General features: G+C 40.0%; 1 protein-coding gene across 4 annotated transcripts in view; it reads left to right on the top strand.

The window, feature by feature from the left end:
* Nucleotides 1-18,098, top strand: part of AGK (acylglycerol kinase) — a 104,076-nt gene that overhangs the window by 75,389 nt on the left and 10,589 nt on the right. For all 4 annotated transcript variants that reach the window (XM_033193975.1, XM_033193972.1, XM_033193973.1 and 1 more), the window contains exons 10-13: nucleotides 9,050-9,129; nucleotides 12,112-12,169; nucleotides 16,435-16,585; nucleotides 17,001-17,098. In XM_033193975.1, the coding sequence (XP_033049866.1) occupies nucleotides 9,050-9,129; nucleotides 12,112-12,169; nucleotides 16,435-16,585; nucleotides 17,001-17,098 (387 nt within the window). The remainder of the gene's footprint in view (nucleotides 1-9,049; nucleotides 9,130-12,111; nucleotides 12,170-16,434; nucleotides 16,586-17,000; nucleotides 17,099-18,098) is intronic.

Here is an 18,098-nt window from a genome sequence, read left to right as displayed (position 1 = left end):
TAGAATTTCCCATTTTTCTTATTAATTGTGTAATGTTTTCTTACTGATTTATACATGAACTGATGAATTGTATTAGACATATATTTTTTAAAAAGACTTAGAAGCAATGATACCTAATAGCAGTGATCATATTTGGCACCCAGAAGGTGGCTTTAAATACCATTCTCAATAAAAATAACCAAGGCTTGAAGGGGTGGCCTGCCCCTCCACACTTGTGGGTGTTTCTCGTTAGGTGGAAACGAAAGACTTGAGAAAAGGAATAAAACACAGAGACAAAGTGTAGAGAAAGAAAAGCGGGGCCCAGGGGACCGGCGCTCAGCTTACAGAGGACCCACGCCGGCCCCGGTCTCTGAGTTCCCTTAGTATTTATTGACAATTATCTTTACCATCAAAAAGATAAGGGAGTGACTGGACAATAGGACTATGGTAGGGAGGAAATCAGCAGTAAGACATATGAACAAAAATCCCTGTGACATGAATAAGTTTAAAGGAAAATGCTGTGCCTTGAGATGCATATGCGAACATCTCCATAAACCTTTTAGCAGTATTGCTCCAGCAAGCCCCACCTTATTCCTAAAGGTGGTTTTCTCCTTGCTCAGTAAACAGAACGCACAATGGGTGTTACCCGGAGATGTTCCATTGCCCAGGGAGGGGCAGGAGACAAATGTTTTTCTCTTTCTTGAGATTTAAGAGAATGTTGATGACCTTTAACCATAAGCAGCCTTTAGGCACTTGTTTAACAAGGCACATTCTGCACCGTCCAAAATCCTTTTAACCTAAGTCACCTTTGCACATGTCTCTTGCAAGGACAAAGTTGAAGGTAAGGTCACAGATTAACAGCATCTCAAATACAGAACTAAATGGAGTTTTTTATGTCTACTTCCTTCTATATAGACATGGTAACCAACTGATCTCTCGTTCTTTTCCCCACAAAGGCTCTGTGAAGGGATGGCTTTTGCAGGGCAATAACAAGGCAAGAAAGTACTCAAAAGCTGATGGAGATATCACAAAAGATGTAGCCTTCAGGTGTCCTACTCGCCAATTTTGGGACTCTTTGAATATTACAAAGAACAATAATGCTGATGAATCATAATGCCTTAAAAATGAAGAATCCATGAGTTTCCAGTGATATTTCAGGATTGCCAGTTTGTAAACGCAGAAAGAATGATAGAAAATCTCCATTTTTAAAATCACATGTGTAATGATTGAGGTAGAGATCATCAGTGAATACTAAAACCATTGGATGAAAGATTGTTGGTAAACAAAGTCCACAGTCTCAAGAGTATATCAGGTTACTTAATAATTTAAAAGGGAAAATATACTTTGATAGTGGAGAAATCTAGCATATGTTACTTTAACCGAGTGATCAAACTTAACATCACGAATAATGGATATACTGACGTCGTCTGCCTCCCGATGTGATATATTGAGAAGGATATAACATCACCTGTGTATTTTGCTGCACAAAGTATTAACTAACTGAATATAATCATGAATAATTAGACAAATCCAAATTCTAAAAACAAAAATTGGACTCATCAAAAAATGGCAATGTCATGAAATCCAAAAGAAGGTAGACAGTCTGTTCTGGATTAAGGAATACTAAAGAAATAACTAACTGCAGTACAAGAGCCTGAATTGGAAAAATGAGAAATAATGGCAATCCGTAAAAGGCATTATTGGAACAATTAGAGACATTTTAGTATAAACTATATCTTAAATATTATATATCGATGTTAGATTTCTTGAGAGGGACAGTGGTGTTATGGTTATGTCTGTGTGTGTTCTTGTTCTTAGGAGCTGCATGATGAAATACGTAGTGGTAAAGGGTCATGGGTCTGCAATTTATTAGCAAATTTAACATCACTGGAGAACATATACACACAGATAAAGCTAATATGGAGGAAATGTTGGCAGTTGGTGAATCTAGGTGAAAGGCATAAATGGTGTTCATTGTACTGTTTAAAAATTGTTTTGGTTTGACACTTTTCCAAAATAACTTTGAGGGTAAGAAGGTCCAGTAGCTATTGTCAATTCTTGATCAGCGTTCTCTATTAAAAAAGTAATTTAAATCTTAGAAAACAGGACAAGTATTCTCACTTGGATAGTAGTTACGTAGTGACTCCTTTTTCATCTAAACTTTTATTTTTTTTCTGGAAAGGGCATATTCCTAGGAGGGCAGAGCTGCGAAGTTAAATAACCCTATAAACGGTGAGCCCCGTGTTCTTAGATTTGGCCTGAGAATATACCAGCTACATTCAGGATGAACATCTTATATTCATTCAGGTTCCCTGATATTTATGAATGAAGGGTCCTCACTGTGTCATGATTCCAAACTTCAATCCTAAAAAGTTGCTGTTAGTTACATAGAGCTTGCTATAAGTATATTTACAATTGGCGAACCCATGAGCTTGCCTTTTATTTTCTTTTCTTCTCGTGCACTGATGTCTGGACTCGTCACCGTGACCTCATTGATCATGATAAAAGTGATTTAAATTGCAGTTGATCTTTTAGCATATACATGGGATGGCTATGCTGAAATTTCAGTCTAGGAAAGGTACTAGAGATTGTTATCTATGGAGATATTATTTAAAATACTGTTATTACCAAAGGAGGTGGATCAGGATACATCTCTTAATAACTGAGTGATTTATTCTTTCTTACATATGTGTTAGAAGTAATCCATCCCAGAGTATCTGAGATTTAACTGGAAATTCTTGCTGTGCTTTGATTGATTGATTGATTGATTGAGATGGAGTCTCACTCTGTAACTCAGGCTAAAGTGCAGTGGTGCAGTCTTGGCTCACTGCAACCTCCACCTCCCAGGTTCAAGCCATTCTCCTGCCTCAGCCTCCTGAGTAACTGGGACTACAGGTGCGTGCCACCACACCCAGCTAATTTTTGTATTTTTAGTAGAGACAGGGTTTGACCATATTGATCAGGCTTGTCTTGAACTCCTGGCCTCGTGATACACCCACCTCAGCCTCCCAAAGTGCTGGGATTACAGGCGTGAGCCCCGGGCCCGGCCTGTGCTTATATTTAAATGTCTCTTATCTCCTTTATGTTTTTCTTTGAAATATACTGATTTTGTGAATTGATGAAACCAGTATCAAATTTACCACAGGCTCTGTGTATTGATGACACAATCCAGAAAGAAAACTCTGAAAATCAGTTCGTAGAAAACGTGGTACAACAGTCTCTACTCTGGTTTCTGAGGAACCCAACTAAGTTGGATACATTTTCTCTTTTTTCCTTATTTTCTGAAAATTAATTTCAGAATATGGGGAAAAAGATCATAGAAAAAGCCTTGTACTATAAGCATTATAGCTAAAGCCTGATACCACATTTTTCTTCTTTCAAAGAACAATCCAACCTTATCAATCATATGTCTGACGATTCTCCAAAGATAAATAGTTCTTGAAAACAATAATGCCTTCTATTTAGCTTTTAGATTGTTCAATCTGTGTTCACATTTCACTTGAATCTCCCGCTCAGTGAGGAAGTTGAGGGTGAGATTCGTATCCTCCTTTGAGAGGTTAGGAAAAAAGAATCCTTTGATTATGATGAGTTGTGCTGGAGATGTAACTAGAATTGAGATTTCCTTTCTCATAGTCCGTTGGTTTTTCCACTTAACTGCTTTGTCCAGGTGGCGTCATACTTGGCACCATTCCATGATTTTTGAAGGGCAGTTTTTCCCATATAGACATCTATAATGCCTGATACTTGACTTTAAAGTAGTTACTGGGAAGGTTTATAGAATTCTTTCTAGCTTTTTCTTTTTGTTTTTTCAACTAGATTCTTAAGACCCTCCCAACCCAGAACCAATTGAGGCACAGAGGGGAGTTCGTGGGGAGTTAGAACCTTTCCCTTTTCCCTGTTCGCCATTCCTGGCTAATTACATGGACTCCTTCTTTTTAGACCCTGGCCTTGATCATTCTCTTAAGATGATGCTTGAAGCTGCTTCAGAACTCCTTTAGAACACCTTCTACTTTCTTTATCTAGGATCCCTGAAATCTCCAGATTAGGCATCTATCTAGTTTATGGGACTTGCTTTCTTTTCGGTGTTCCTTAAGCATTTATTCCAACCTGCTCACTCCATTATTTTCTTCCAGAAACCCTAGGCCATTTTCTCCCAGGGATTTACTCTTTCTAGAGAAGTCTGTGAATTGGGGCAGCACATCTCCTTTGCTGTGAAGATCTGCCTGTGTGCTTGTTTTTGTTTTTGTTTACTGACCCAACCATCTCAAAATTTGACTGCCTACCCAGATCGTTAGTGGGTTAAGATGTAGTGGGACTTTGTCTATTGTTGGCTTCTACCTTGTCCATCTGACCTTGCTTTTTCTGTGTTCATGTGTACCCCAACAGGGACTAGTGTCTCCATGGCTGGTCCTCAGGCCTCTTCTGAATCTTGACAGTCCAATGCCCATCTGGAATACTAATTATTCTCTAGATCTGCTCACACATATTCTGCCTTGCTTGCCCATTTCCTGTTACCCAGAGCCATTCTCACCTTTTGCTAGGACACAGCACTCCACATCAGTGCAACTTTGGGGTCACAAGGCTTTTTATTTAATTCTAACGGAATGTTCCTAAAAATTCTTCCCCCGAGATGAAGAAAGAGAAAACAGGGTTAGAGGATCAGTCAGCAACTCTCAGTACTTAGCACTTCTTCCCTACACTGCATGCTTTAGGACAGCATTTACCAAGAAATATTAATTATACAAAAATGTCCTCCCAAAGAAGGGTTGCACAGTTGACAACTTAGGAAAGCTGTATATTGTGCTTCCTCCTTTGGAAATGTGTAATGTACATTAACATAGTAAAGACTCAAAGAAGAACTGCAGTAAACGTAACTTGCTTCAAACCAAATAAGTTTGGTATTTTCCAATTTATTTCACCATGGAATCTTCTGTCATCAGCAGCAGCAGCATCATCCTCCTCAGACATAACACTTGTTAACGTGTTATGAAACATTTGGGGAAATGATGCTATACATATATACTGTTATTTCTCTCCCTTAGACTAGAATCACTTTCTTCTCTCCTTTGTCTTCTTTCCAGTTCTTCCCAACCTCCCCTAATCTAGGTACCTTGTTTTTTAATTGCTGGCCAAATAGTGCAAAATTTGCAGTTAGATAGGAGGAATAAGTTTTGAGATCTATAGCACAGCAGGGTGACTATAGTTGATAATAATGTACATTTAAACATAACTAAGAGAATAAACTTCAAATGTCTCACCACAAAAAAGGGTAAGTAAATGAGGTGATGAATATTTAATTAGCTTGATTTAATCATCCCACATTGCATACACATGTCAATCACATTGTACCCCATAAACATATACAAGTGTGATTTATCAATTAAAAATAATAATTTATGTTTTGTTTTAAAATTTATATTTTCCTTTACCATCCATCTCCTTAGCTCCCCCCACCCATTGCGCAGTTGTACCTACTTCCATGATACTCAGTAGGTATCTCAATATAAATCAGAAGCCTGGTATATGGAAACTTACCACACTATTATACTTACTTAGCAATTTTGTTAAGGTGAAGGCGTTAAGTGGGATTTAATTCAGACAATATTTAGATTCAGTTCTAGATGACAGAATTAAGAGGGACACTGACAAACAACAGAGGCAGCTGGGTAAACAAGATAATGAGGCTGTAAAATCATGGCGGAACAACGGAAAGACTAGACATGTAGCTTGGAGAGCATAAAGCTAGGGAGGAAATGTGAGCACTTCGAGGCAGGGAGTGTGTTAGTGTGTTCACCTGTGTGTCTGCAGTTCCCAGCACCATACTTGGCTGAGTAGGGGTTCTGTCAATGCTGAATGGATGAGTGAAAACATATCTGTCTTCAGATACATGAGAGGTGACGTTTGTGAAATTCCAGTGAGGGTAGGGATATTTTTGGCTCACGTAAAAGCTTTATGAGGTTATTCTGTCACCTCATTTTATGATTAAATATAGTAATTTTAAAATTTTATGTATTTATCATAAATTTTACTTACTGTTGGTCACTCACTGCTAGCAGGTGAGGATACAGTGGTGATAGCCCCTTTATACACTCATAGAAGATAATGTAGAGAAGGTTGTTTTAGTATTAAGCAAAAGATGACCTTGTTTTCAGAGGTAGAAGCCAATGTTCAAAAGTTAAGTGACTTGCCTAGGATCACTTAGGTATTCTGTGAGGATTCTTACTTCAAAACAATTGGTTTATGTTATTATACCATTTTATAAATCTTTAATGGTCAGCATGTAACATTCCTAAGAATAATACAGTCTTTTTTTTTTTTTTTTTTTTTTTTTTTTTGAGATGGAGTCTTGCTCTGTCACCCAGGCTGGAGTGCGGTGGCCGGATCTCAGCTCACTGCAAGCTCCGCCTCCCGGGTTCATGCCATTCTCCTGCCTCAGCCTCCCAGGTAGCTGGGACTACAGGCGCCCGCCACCTGGCCTGGCTAGTTTTTTGTATTTTTAGTGGAGACGGGGTTTCACCGTGTTAGCCAGGATGATCTCGATCTCCGGACCTCGTGATCCGCCTGTCTCGGCCTCCCAAAGTGCTAGGATTACAGGCTTGAGCCACCGTGCCCGGCCAGAAATAATACAGTCTTTAAATGATCACTTATACTTTGATAAAATCATCACTTATTACACCCCAAAATTCTGGAGTCATCTTTGACTCCCCCATTCAGGCAGGAAGTCATGTTGGTTCTATCTTCAAAATATATCCAAAATCAAGCATTTCTTCTTGCCTCTGTTCTTACCACGCTGGTCCTAGCTGCCTTCATCTTTTGTCTGAATCATTCCAGGAGTCCTCTAACTCTTGTCATTCCCTCTCCCCTCGCCTCCCTACGATCTGTTGTCAGCACAACAGCCAGTGTGTGGTCAGGAGTTAGAGCATGTCGCTTCTCTGTCCAGAGCCCATCAACAGCTTTCCATCTCTGAATAACACCGAAGTCATTCAAAGTCCTTCAAGGCCAAACACAGTCCTGTCTCTGTGACCTCTCTGGCCTCATTTGGATTTCTCATGTACTTCAGGTCTCTGTTCAAATGTTACTGTATCATTGATATCCTCCATCACCTCCTCATATTAGTAAGCAATCCTGGGCATAGTGGTTCACACCTGTAAGCCCAGCACTTTGGGAGGCTGAGGCAGGTGGATCATCAGAGGTCAGAAGTTGGAGATCATCCTGGTCAACAGGGTGAAACCCCGTCTCTACTAAAAGAATACAAAAATTAGCCAGGCGTGGTGGCGTGCACCTGTAATCCCAGCTACTCAGGAGGCTGAGGCAGGAGAATCACTTGAACCTGGGAGGCGGAGGTTGCAGTGAGCTGAGATCACCCCACTGTACTCCAGCCTGGGGAACAGAGTGAGAGACTGTCTAAAAAAAAAAAAAAAAAAAAGGCAAAATAAAAAAAGTCCTCCTTCCCCTCAATGTCTTTGGGCTGTTTTTTCATCGCACTCTCTCTGCTTCCTACTGTTTCTGGCTACTTTATTGTTGGTACATAAAGGAATGATTAGAGAAAAATCTTTTTCCTTACCATTCCCTCTTGGTTGCTGATGCCCCTGTGCTGGCTGTCTTACGGGTTCATGTGTGAATTCTTTGGGATTCCTCCCCATGGCATACATAGTTTTCTGATGTTAGAGATCTGTTCTAGCTCCACCTTTTTCAACTTCCTGCAGAGAGCATCCAGGCTTCGCTCTCTCCACAGCTTCTGACTGCTTGGATACTATCATCCCTGGGCTAGGCTCTTAGACGGGATACTGTCAAGATGACTCAAAGGCCTGTTATCTTCCACAGTATCCACTAGGCACCCAGAAAACTAATATGTCCTTGCTGTACCAGCCAGTGAGTTGCTGCACGTTCTCCTTTTTTCTCTGCCATTTCTCTCTGGTTCCCTTGTGCCTTGCTAAAGCACGTACAGAGAGTGAAAATGCAAGTCTACTGCACCTGCAGATCCTCGACAAAGGGATGAGAGGCCAGTGTCCTTCCCTTGCAGGCTTCTTTTATTGTGTTTGATTCTCCTAGAAATCTCTTTGATTCTCCTAGTCATTCCAAAGCAAATGATTTGCTTTTGGCATAGTGGAAACGGGAGTGAGAGTGGTGTTGGGGGAAGCACTCTTTCCCTTACGGAGAAGACGGCATGCTTTCTCTAGGCAGCGACTTGCACTGCCAAGGATTTACCTCCAGTTGCTACTCTTCTGCTTGCACTGGCTGTGATGGGAATCAAGCTGGTTCTGCCCGCTTTTAGCAACTTCTATGGACTCTTCTGTAGCATTTGGTGGCTCTCTTGAGTGTGGGGGCATTGGGTGCCTGTCAATTTTCAGCTCTTAGACTTTAGATGAAATTCTGAGCTACAGGAAAAATTCCATTTAGAATCCTGGTACCTAGATTATTGATAATTTTAAAGGAAGATTCAGGGTGGAGTATAAACTCTTAGAGACATTTGGCTGTATTGTGTATTTTTTCTATATGTTGCTTAATTCACTGATTTATTAGAAATTCACTGATTATAATATGCAGTATTTGGCCATAAAACATTGGACTAACTCCAAATCACTTTTTATTTTGACTTTTTCTAACACATATTTGACTGTATTTTCAGATATTCAGGTGAAACATTCTAGAGTACCAGGATTCTGATCTGACTTGAGAGCTCTTGACCCTATAAGGAAAATGCAGGCTTAAGTTATCTTTGCCTTGGACAAGTACAGGAAAGAAATTCTAGCTGACCTGACTACTGATTGGTTCAAGAAGTCACATAGTTAGTACTCCCAAATTTACAGTCCAAAGTATGACAGTATGTTCCCCTGCCAGCAGATTCATGAGACCTGATGTGTAAAACTTCCCTTCATTTACAGTGTGGCTTATTCAAGTATTTTTACTGAGTACTCACAGGGTTAATGTCTTTAATGTTTGAGCAGACTTTTTAGAATTTTGGTTTGATGAAAAGTAGGCCATGAACATTTGCTGAGTACTTACATGTAAAGAGTTCCAAGTGACTGATTGTAATCATGAATTTAAATGAAATGTGTTTAACTTCCAGGGTGAAAAGGAACAGCCTGTGTTTGCAATGACCGGCCTTCGATGGGGATCTTTCAGAGATGCTGGCGTCAAAGTTAGCAAGTAAAGGATTACTATATTGATGTGTGATGTTTTTTAAAAAAAATCTTATTCTGTCCCTGCCTTTCAGGTTTTAACTCACAGAGATCTTCTGGGAATAAATTTGGTGGGCCTTGAGGTTGAATTGTGTGTGAATAATGGAGGTAGGAACAATCAGGTAGAGGTTTATGTCCTATATGCAGAAAGGCTGGGGAAGGTTGCAGCTTCCTCAACACTAGCTGGGCAGTAGCTGAAGAGGAGAAGGGTGTGTCTCTATTTTTAGGTACAATATTTAAGCATAGGTTAGGCTCAAGCTAGGCTGTAGGGAGAACTGGATTGCCTGTCATTCTGCAGCTGCTTAGCGGGCTACCAAGTGGAAGGGACTGCCTGGGCTACAGCCTTACGGAGCTGTTGCAGTCGGACGACTTTTCCTGAGAGGTATTTTTGTGAAGGCCTCGCAGATTGGGAGACCACAGGCTGCTGCTCTTAGAGGAGGAAGAAAGGCGGCGCCTGGCTGTGCCGTGAGGTGGGAGAAACAGGCCTGTTGAGGAGCTGATGAGAGGGCCAGCACTGGCTTTTCGTGGGAATTGACTTCTTTTTGGAGAATGCGTTGTGTGCAAAGAAACCCTTGGCTTGGAGAGAGGGTGTGTTGTGTTCCATGTGCTGGGGAGAGGTCAAGTTAGGCAAGGGCTTGCTGAGCAGGACTGAAGGGGACACCGTGTGAGATTTGCTTCATACCTGGTGGGTGGTATTTTCTCTTTACCTTTTCTTAAAATCGAGGGCTTACAGTTTGAGTATAGTTTAAATGAATTGTGGCTGATCTCACACATAGCTCTCAAGAAATTGCTCTTTCACTTGATAGGCCAGCCTGCCAGGCTTTTTTTTTTTTTTTTTTTTTTTTAACAGAAATTTCTCTCACTTGTTTCACTTTTATTATTCTTGCTAATGAGATTCCTGACAGTGCAATGTCAAAAGAGAGACATTACCATATTATATTACACGTTGCATTCTGAAGTATTTCACATCTTTTTATTTGCAAGTGTGCCATGATTATAGGGTTCCACAAATTACCTTGTGTTTGATCTGAAATCTCAAATCCAGCAGCTCACCAAGAGAAACTGCTTAGCTTTCCCTAAAAAAGTCTGGTTAGGACAAATTGCTTTCCAAAATGTGTTAAGCAACAGTAAAGCATAGTACAGGTCAACACTTCTAGGGCTACTTTATATACTTGCCCCATATCTTGATTGGTTTCTGAAGAAAGAATTTTAAAATTCTGATTGTCATGACGTGCTGCCTTGGCTAGGCCCATCCACTGAGTTGCTCTTTGTATTAAGAAAGAAATGGTAGAGATAGGATAAATCATTTCCTAGCTGGCTATAGAAGACTACAAAGACAGTGGCAAAATGTACGATTGGTAGAGATGAAGGAAACTGAGGAATATGTAGAAGGTAACTGCCTGAATTGAGATGACCTTCTACTTGACTAACTAGGGAAAGAAGCAAACTATAAAGTAAATTAAAAAAAAAAAAAAATCAGATGATCAGGGCCTCATTAGTAGTAGCACAATATCAACCTGAATAATCATTTAGAATGTTTCTGCATTCCCTCTTGGATTATATCTAAGCTCTTTGTCTGTTATTCCAGGCCCAACTTACTCTGTCATCACCTCTAATTATGAAATTATGCATCTTTACTTCTAAGCTTTTCCCTCTTTCTCTGGCTGTTATCCTGTTTCCCATACTCTAAGTTTTGTACCCTGACTTTATTCTGTGCCATTCATTTTATAAGCATGGCTGCTCCAATAATTTTAGGCCCTTAATGATTTTTTGTCTCTTTTTGATTCCCCTTACCAATAAGCACTGATTAGTTTATGCTTTTCTATATAGTCATTCATTGTTTGCTTTTACTTATTTGGGTCTTATTTTCTCAAATCATAAGCTCCCAAAGCGGGAAATTTATACTTTATATTTCTTCTGTTTCCTCCACATTCATAGTGGATGCTAAATAAATGTATATGATCAGAATCAATAGAGAGGAATTAATGTTGAGTGATTTGTTAACAGAGATAAGTTTTAAGAGAAGAATCTACTTTATGCCATTTTCTAATTCCGATTAGGTGTCTTCCTCTCTCCAGTAGCTTTTATGTATTTAGCAATAAGCAATAGATTCTCGTTATTCCCAGATTTAACATTTGCCATTTTAAAGCTGTATAACATGAGTAATGTGAAATTATGCTGGTTTACACTTTTTAATTGAGTGTGCATATGTGCATTTGTGTGAGAGGACATGGTGTACAGGATCTAGTCATTTAGCTTGGGATCAGCACATCAGAGCATGCAGTGTTTGCATCTTCGTGTGGCTATATCATCCTTTACTCATAGCCCTTTTGAATGTACACTTGACCCGTTGTATCCATCGATATAAACAAATGCAGATATAAAATATTTAGGGAAAAAAATATTCCACAAAATTCCAAAAAGCAAAACTGGAATTGGCTGCACACCGAGTACTGTGTTGAATCCGTGCAAATAAAGTGATGTGTAGGCATCGTATTAAGTGTTATAAGCAATGTAGAGATGATTTAAAATATACAAGAGAATGTACATAGATTATGTGCAAACAGGGCATTTTCTATCAGGGACTTGAACATCTGCAGACTTTGGACTGAGGGACAACTGTATACCGAACTGTATTCTATGGCTTAAAGGATGTGTTTCAAGGATGTTGTGAATTTAGTGACTCAGGGAGCCTGGTTATATATCTCTCATAAATTGCAAGGATCTTTACTGTATAACTAACTAATTACATGTAACTTGACAAGGCATCGAAATGTGGATTTAAAATTGGATGTAATACTCTTTTATACTAAGCCATAACCTCCTAGCTACCAGAATAGCCACTCATAGCAGAGATGTAATTCTAATGTATTGTCTGCCATGAATGGTATCTATCACATGATAGTTCTTTTGATATTCTTATCAGATTTTTATCTTGGTCTTTTCACAGGTACTGGTATCTTGGGCCTCTAAAAATCAAAGCAGCCCACTTTTTCAGCACTCTTAAGGTAAATGTGATTTACAGTGTAGATATTTGCTGTGTTATTTTGTTGTTTCTCTGTAATGCAGATATTTGGTATATTTTTTTAATTTCTTGCTACAGATGAATGTGGCATGCTTCAACACTAAAACAGGGCATGTTTGATTAAATGTAAATACAGACAGCATTCCTGTTTTGATAAGCAATCACCCCTCATCTACCAACTCATTCCCTCTACTTCCAAACCTATATTTAATCTCTCGTTAGCATTCTAATTACCTTTGCTATTAATTCACTCTCTTGCCAGACAGACCTTGAACATAATGCCATATGTCCCACTGATTATTTGTATGCTTGTCTATGTTAGTACCTGGAAATGAATTGAAGATTTGCATCTGAATATGTAATATCTAATTGTACAGGTTTGTGTTTATATCAGTAGGTTTCAAACTATACTAGCTAAGTATGGGTGGTGGTGACTGTATTGGAGAGTATAGGTATGGAACATTTCCATTATCAGAAAAAGTTTTGTTGGGCAGTGCTACTCTATATGATACAATAGAAAATACTGGCATAGAGAAAAGCCTAACAACTTTTATTAGTGAAAATGCTAATAGAAAAGTCATCTTTAACCGTGGACTACAGACTATATTCAGCTTTTATGCAAATCAAAATGGGATATTCACAGTTTGGTTGGCCAGTCTGAAAATTGGCAGATGGGGTTGGAATGTAGTGAGAAGTTTGGTTCTAATGTTAATATTCAGTTATTGAGTGTTTTTCTAATTATAAAAGTAATACATGTGGAAACATAGCTTCCTTTACCTTTTAAAACTTTTGGAAAACATAGCTTCCTTTACCTTTTAAAAACATTCTGACTGGATTAAAAAATTAAATGTAAAACCCTAAAATCACTAGACTACTAGAAGTAAATGTATATAATTTTAAAAATGAACTTGGCAGGGCAAGGTCTTTATATACCAAGGGCAAACTGGATTAGTAAAATCGGTTATTCCTCGAGGGCATAATTTCATTGGTGGAGTTCTGAGTGCATTTAGGAGGAAACAGAGTAGCTACATATTTAAATGGAATATTCCACCATTTATTCAGCAAACAGCTGTTGATATATGCTTGGGATACAAAGTCAAATGAGACAGGTTTCCTGCCCTCAGTAGAAGTATTCATATGCTGGGAGGGAAGTGTAAGTAAATCAGCAGTTAGGCCAGTGCTGTGAGAGACAGACAGAAAGACTAAGACGGGAGCAGAGAGGAGGGGCATCTAAATCTAATGAGGGTCAGGAAATTTTCCCAGGGGAGGTGACACTTACACTAAATTTTGAAACATTTAAAGGCTGTGTGAAGTCACAGTGGTGTGACATGGCCCTTAATTATGATTAATGCAGTAAAATGGCAGGAAGTGAAGCCAGTGGGTTAGGTAAGGGCAGGTTATGGCGGGTTTTGATGTGCAATTTGACTTTTATCCTTAAAGCAATGGGGAGTTATTGAGTCTTAAGCAGAGGCATGACATGAGCAGATTTGCATTTTAGAAAAATTGTTTTTTTCTAAACAGAAGAACAGATAGGATGTAGGTAGCTCAAGTCAAGGACATTAGATAGAAGATTGTTAAAGTAGTCAGGTGGGAAGTAACGTATAGACTAAGGAGGTAACAGTGAGTATTGACAGTAGAAGACGGATTAAAGAACTGTTAAGTTAGAACCTCAAAAGTCAGAAGAATATAGGATTATCAGATTTCTGGTATGAGGGACTAGAGTTTGGTAATTGGAGTTTTCCACTGATGTTGATAATACTAAAGAGTAAATCAAGTTTGTGAAGAGAGATGAAATTTTCAGTTTAATCTATGTAGAGTTAACATACGTGTGGTACAGACAAGCAAAGATACAATTGTGATTTAGGTCTGGAATTCAGCAGAGAGGTCTGCATTACAGAAACAGATTCAAATGTCATAAGTGTGTGAGCGGTGTTGAAACCATGGGTTGGGTGAAATTACCATTCAGTACAGAGGGCCAGGAATATCCCTAAGGGACATAAACATTTAAAGAACGACCAAAAATGACTAAGAAGTGCTAAGAGAAAATGCAGGAGAGAATACTAACATAGAAGCCAATAGAAGAGAGAATTTCAAGAGAAAAGTAAGAGTTTCAAGAAGCAAAAGCAAAGACTTTAAATATACAGACAAGAGAGTATCCATCGAATTTGGCAGCCTCCAAAAGCTGGACAGCCTCCAAACTGTGGTGGCTGAAGCCAGGTTGAAGAAAGTCAAGACATAAAAGTGATGTAAAGAAATGGCAAGGACAGGCTACTCCTTCAAGAAACCTGACTTTGAAGAGAAGGAGATAGGGAAGGCAAAAGCTGAGAGAAACATGGGATCAATATGGAGTTTTTAAAAGTGGAGAATATTCATGTGTTTCTAGACTGAAGAAAAAGAAAAGAATGTGAGGAGGTGAAGAGAAGGGAGACAGAAAGCATGACTGAATTGGCAAAATCCAAGAGCAGATAGAAGGGTGTGGGATCCAGAGTCCTGGATTGTCCCTGGACAGGAGAAGGGACACCTTTTTTCATTGATACAGGAGAGGAATAAAGGGTAGGTCCAGATGAAAATGAGATTAGAGAAAGTTAAGGTATTCTCACTGACGTCCCTGATATTCTCACTGAAGTATAGGAAGCAGTCATCCTGTCAGAAAGGCGGTGGGTAGTGGTATGGGGGATTCTGAAGAAAGATGAATGGAGGAGGAGGCTTAGGATTATCAAGTAGCATTGAAGACCTGAGGCTAACGATTTGTAGACACGAATGCTCTTTTGGGTGACTGCTTTTCCCTATATTAATACTCAGCAGGAATATCATTTTCTCCTCTAGTAATACTGAGCCATGATGTAAGAGTGCAGGAACTTAGTGACAAGGCTGATCCAGAATTGGGGCTTTCTAGGACATACTGTAGAAGAATAAAGACACAGGAGGGCCTGGAGTAAGTGGAAAAAGAAAACGATTGAAAGTAATTGACTATCAGTTTGGCACTGAGGGAAAATGAGTGGTCAGGGAGTAGAATCCTCAATGTGATTGAAAACTTGGGGCAGTTAGGTCTTCAGAGGCCCACAGTAAAACCCCTCTCTTCCTCTTTTTAGTTTGAACCAAGGTGTGAAAACAAATGCAGGAACTAGGCAGATGAAGATCAAAACATCAGCTTTATAAATGTCAGCAGGAGTGGAGGACAGAGCACAGATACGTGGTCTCTATCTGATCTCCTAATACTGTGAACTGAAGGTATCCATTGAAACAGCTCCTTCAGGGCAGAGACCACCACAAGAAGCTAGTTTTCACCACATGAAAATTAGAAGAAGCAGTGAACGTTTGAGACAAGGACAGCTGCTGTCAGAGAGAAAGGAAGGGGCTGGATCCATGCATTGGTCCTTCTAGACTTGGGGAGGAGTAAGTGGTGGAGTGAGAGAAGCCAGTGTTGCCACTGTTTTATAATTCACCACCTGGAAACTTGAGAACAGGGAAGCATTTCACCCTAAGAGACACAATGGGCACAAAAGAATCAACCAGAAGAATATGGGATATGATTAGAGGGTAGGATCTCAGAGTTTTAGATTTCCAAAGTGAAATAGTTCTGGGTGACATTAGGGGTCAGGATGTGGCCATGGAAATGGGTGGATGTGGTGAACTGGAGGTGATGTCAAGGGCTGAGAGGCTAGGGTATGGTTTTAATTATTCATGCGGTCAGGATGTGATCCAGGATGACATTGGACTTGGGATGCCAGGATGCAGAAGACAAAAAAAAAAAAAAAAAATTAGAGTGTGAGGGTGATGGGCTTTGAAGCAGAAGTGAGAAGCCTTGGGCTGGATTGTGAGCCTGGGCTAAACCATTCTGTCCTGTGTGTGGAATAAGATTCCAGAAGTGAGGTAGGTACTTGATGCAACTGGATTTCCTCAGTTTCATTTTGCATCACCATCTGGAAGCCAAAGATGAATTTATTACGGATGACCCTATGTTCATTCACCCTCTTTTTGGACAAGTGTAAATGGTGATGGTTAGTCCATTTTAGGGGGAGCAGTGGAGGTAGTACTTGCTGAATTCATGGTTTTTAAGATCTAGCTTTAAGAGGAAAAGAAAGCTTGAGGATTCCATGCTCCAAATTAGCATTCCATCCAGTGAGAGGACATTATTAATTCACTTGTTAGCAGGTATAAAGAGACAAATAAATAACCTTTACTGAGAGAAACTCCCAGAGTGGAATTGTATATGCATAAGAAAATTTTCTTTCTCCACATTAAAAGGAGTGGCCTCAGACTCATCAAGCCTCTATCTCATACACGGGACCTACAGAGAGACCTCCCAGTGAACCAGAGGAGACCCCTGTACAAAGACCTTCTTTGTACAGGAGAATATTACGAAGGCTTGCATCCTACTGGGCACAACCACAGGATGGTGAGCAATGTGGCGACTGAAGATTGGAGGGCCCTGGTCAGTTTAGGAGTGCCCCAAAGTAGACCTCCAAAATCAGTTTTAGAGACTTAACCAGAGCAGGAGAAGCCTTTCAGGAATCACTGAATTGATCCTTCTGTGTGCCACCAGAGCATGCCCAAGCAACGTGCCATCAATGGGCATAGCAGTCTCTGTGCACAATCTTTCTGCTAATGTGACTGCTTTTGGTAGTGATGTTTTAGGCACAGAGATGCCATTTTTACCTCTATGTAGAAGAAGCATGAAATAAATAAAATGAAGGCAAAGAGTCAGCAGAAAGGCTTGAGAAACTGAGCTGAGCGGCTAGCAGCTGGCCGTCCGTGGTGGGTGGGTAAATGTTAATGGAAGAAACTGACCTGTATCTAATGGATTCCCACAGCCCTTTCCCAAGAGGTGAGCCCAGAGGTCTGGAAAGATGTGCAGCTGTCCACCATTGAACTGTCCATCACAACACGGAACAATCAGCTTGACCCGACGGTAAGTGTGCTTTTTTATTAGAAAAGCATTTGGTACCTAAGAAAAGTGACAACAGCTATAGAATGCTCCCACTAATTCAGTTATTTTTATTTTTACCCTGTGGAGATAGAGAGGGCAGGGTCAGGGGAAAGAGGATACGGTGTGCCTTTAAGGAATAACAGCAATGAGGAGAAGCTGCCACCTGCAGGAGTGGCATAAATGCCTCTGGGGCTCTGATCACATGTTCTGCTCATTGCTTAATTGGCATTCAGAGAACTTAGGGCAAGAGGGCTTTAGAAATGCAAATTAACTATTCCCATTTGTCACTGGAAAAAAATTGTGGAATTTTTACTTGAGTAAATATCCACGATTTTTGTGACTGTACTAAATATGTCAAATTAGATCCTCAGGAGAAAAATACCCACACACATACATCTGTATCTATATCTACATATGATTTATTTAGGCCCAATCTATAGGTATGCACTATCCCATATGGTAGCTATTAGCCACATGTGGTTAGTTAAATTTAATTAGAATTAAATAAAATGTAAAACTTAGTTCCTAAGTCACACTCACCACATTTCAAGTCCCATGGCCCAACAGCCATATGTGGCTAGTAGCCACCATATTGGAAATCACAGGTATACAGCCAGCCTGTCTGTCAGTGCAGAAGGTTCTGTTGGGTGGTCCTGCTATAGAAAATACTCCCAAAAGTATTGAAATAAAGCAGGCATTGGCAAACTGGTCTGCCACCTGTTTTGTATAGCCCAGAAGCCAAGAATCTTCTAATTTGAAATGATGCAAAGAAAATCAAAAGAAGGGGCCGGGCGCGGTGGCTCAAGCCTGTAATCCCAGCACTTTGGGAGGCCGAGACGGGTGGATCACGAGGTCAGGAGATCGAGACCATCCTGGTCTACACGGTGAAACCCCGTCTCTACTAAAAAATATAAAAAAACTAGCCGGGCGAGATGGCGGGCGCCTGTAGTCCCAGCTACTTGGGAGGCTGAGGCAGGAGAAT

This window comes from Trachypithecus francoisi, unplaced genomic scaffold (assembly GCF_009764315.1).
Source record: "Trachypithecus francoisi isolate TF-2019V2 unplaced genomic scaffold, Tfra_2.0 Lachesis_group4, whole genome shotgun sequence".
Classification (NCBI taxonomy): domain Eukaryota; kingdom Metazoa; phylum Chordata; class Mammalia; order Primates; family Cercopithecidae; genus Trachypithecus; species Trachypithecus francoisi.
This window is presented reverse-complemented; position numbering and strand designations above follow the sequence as displayed.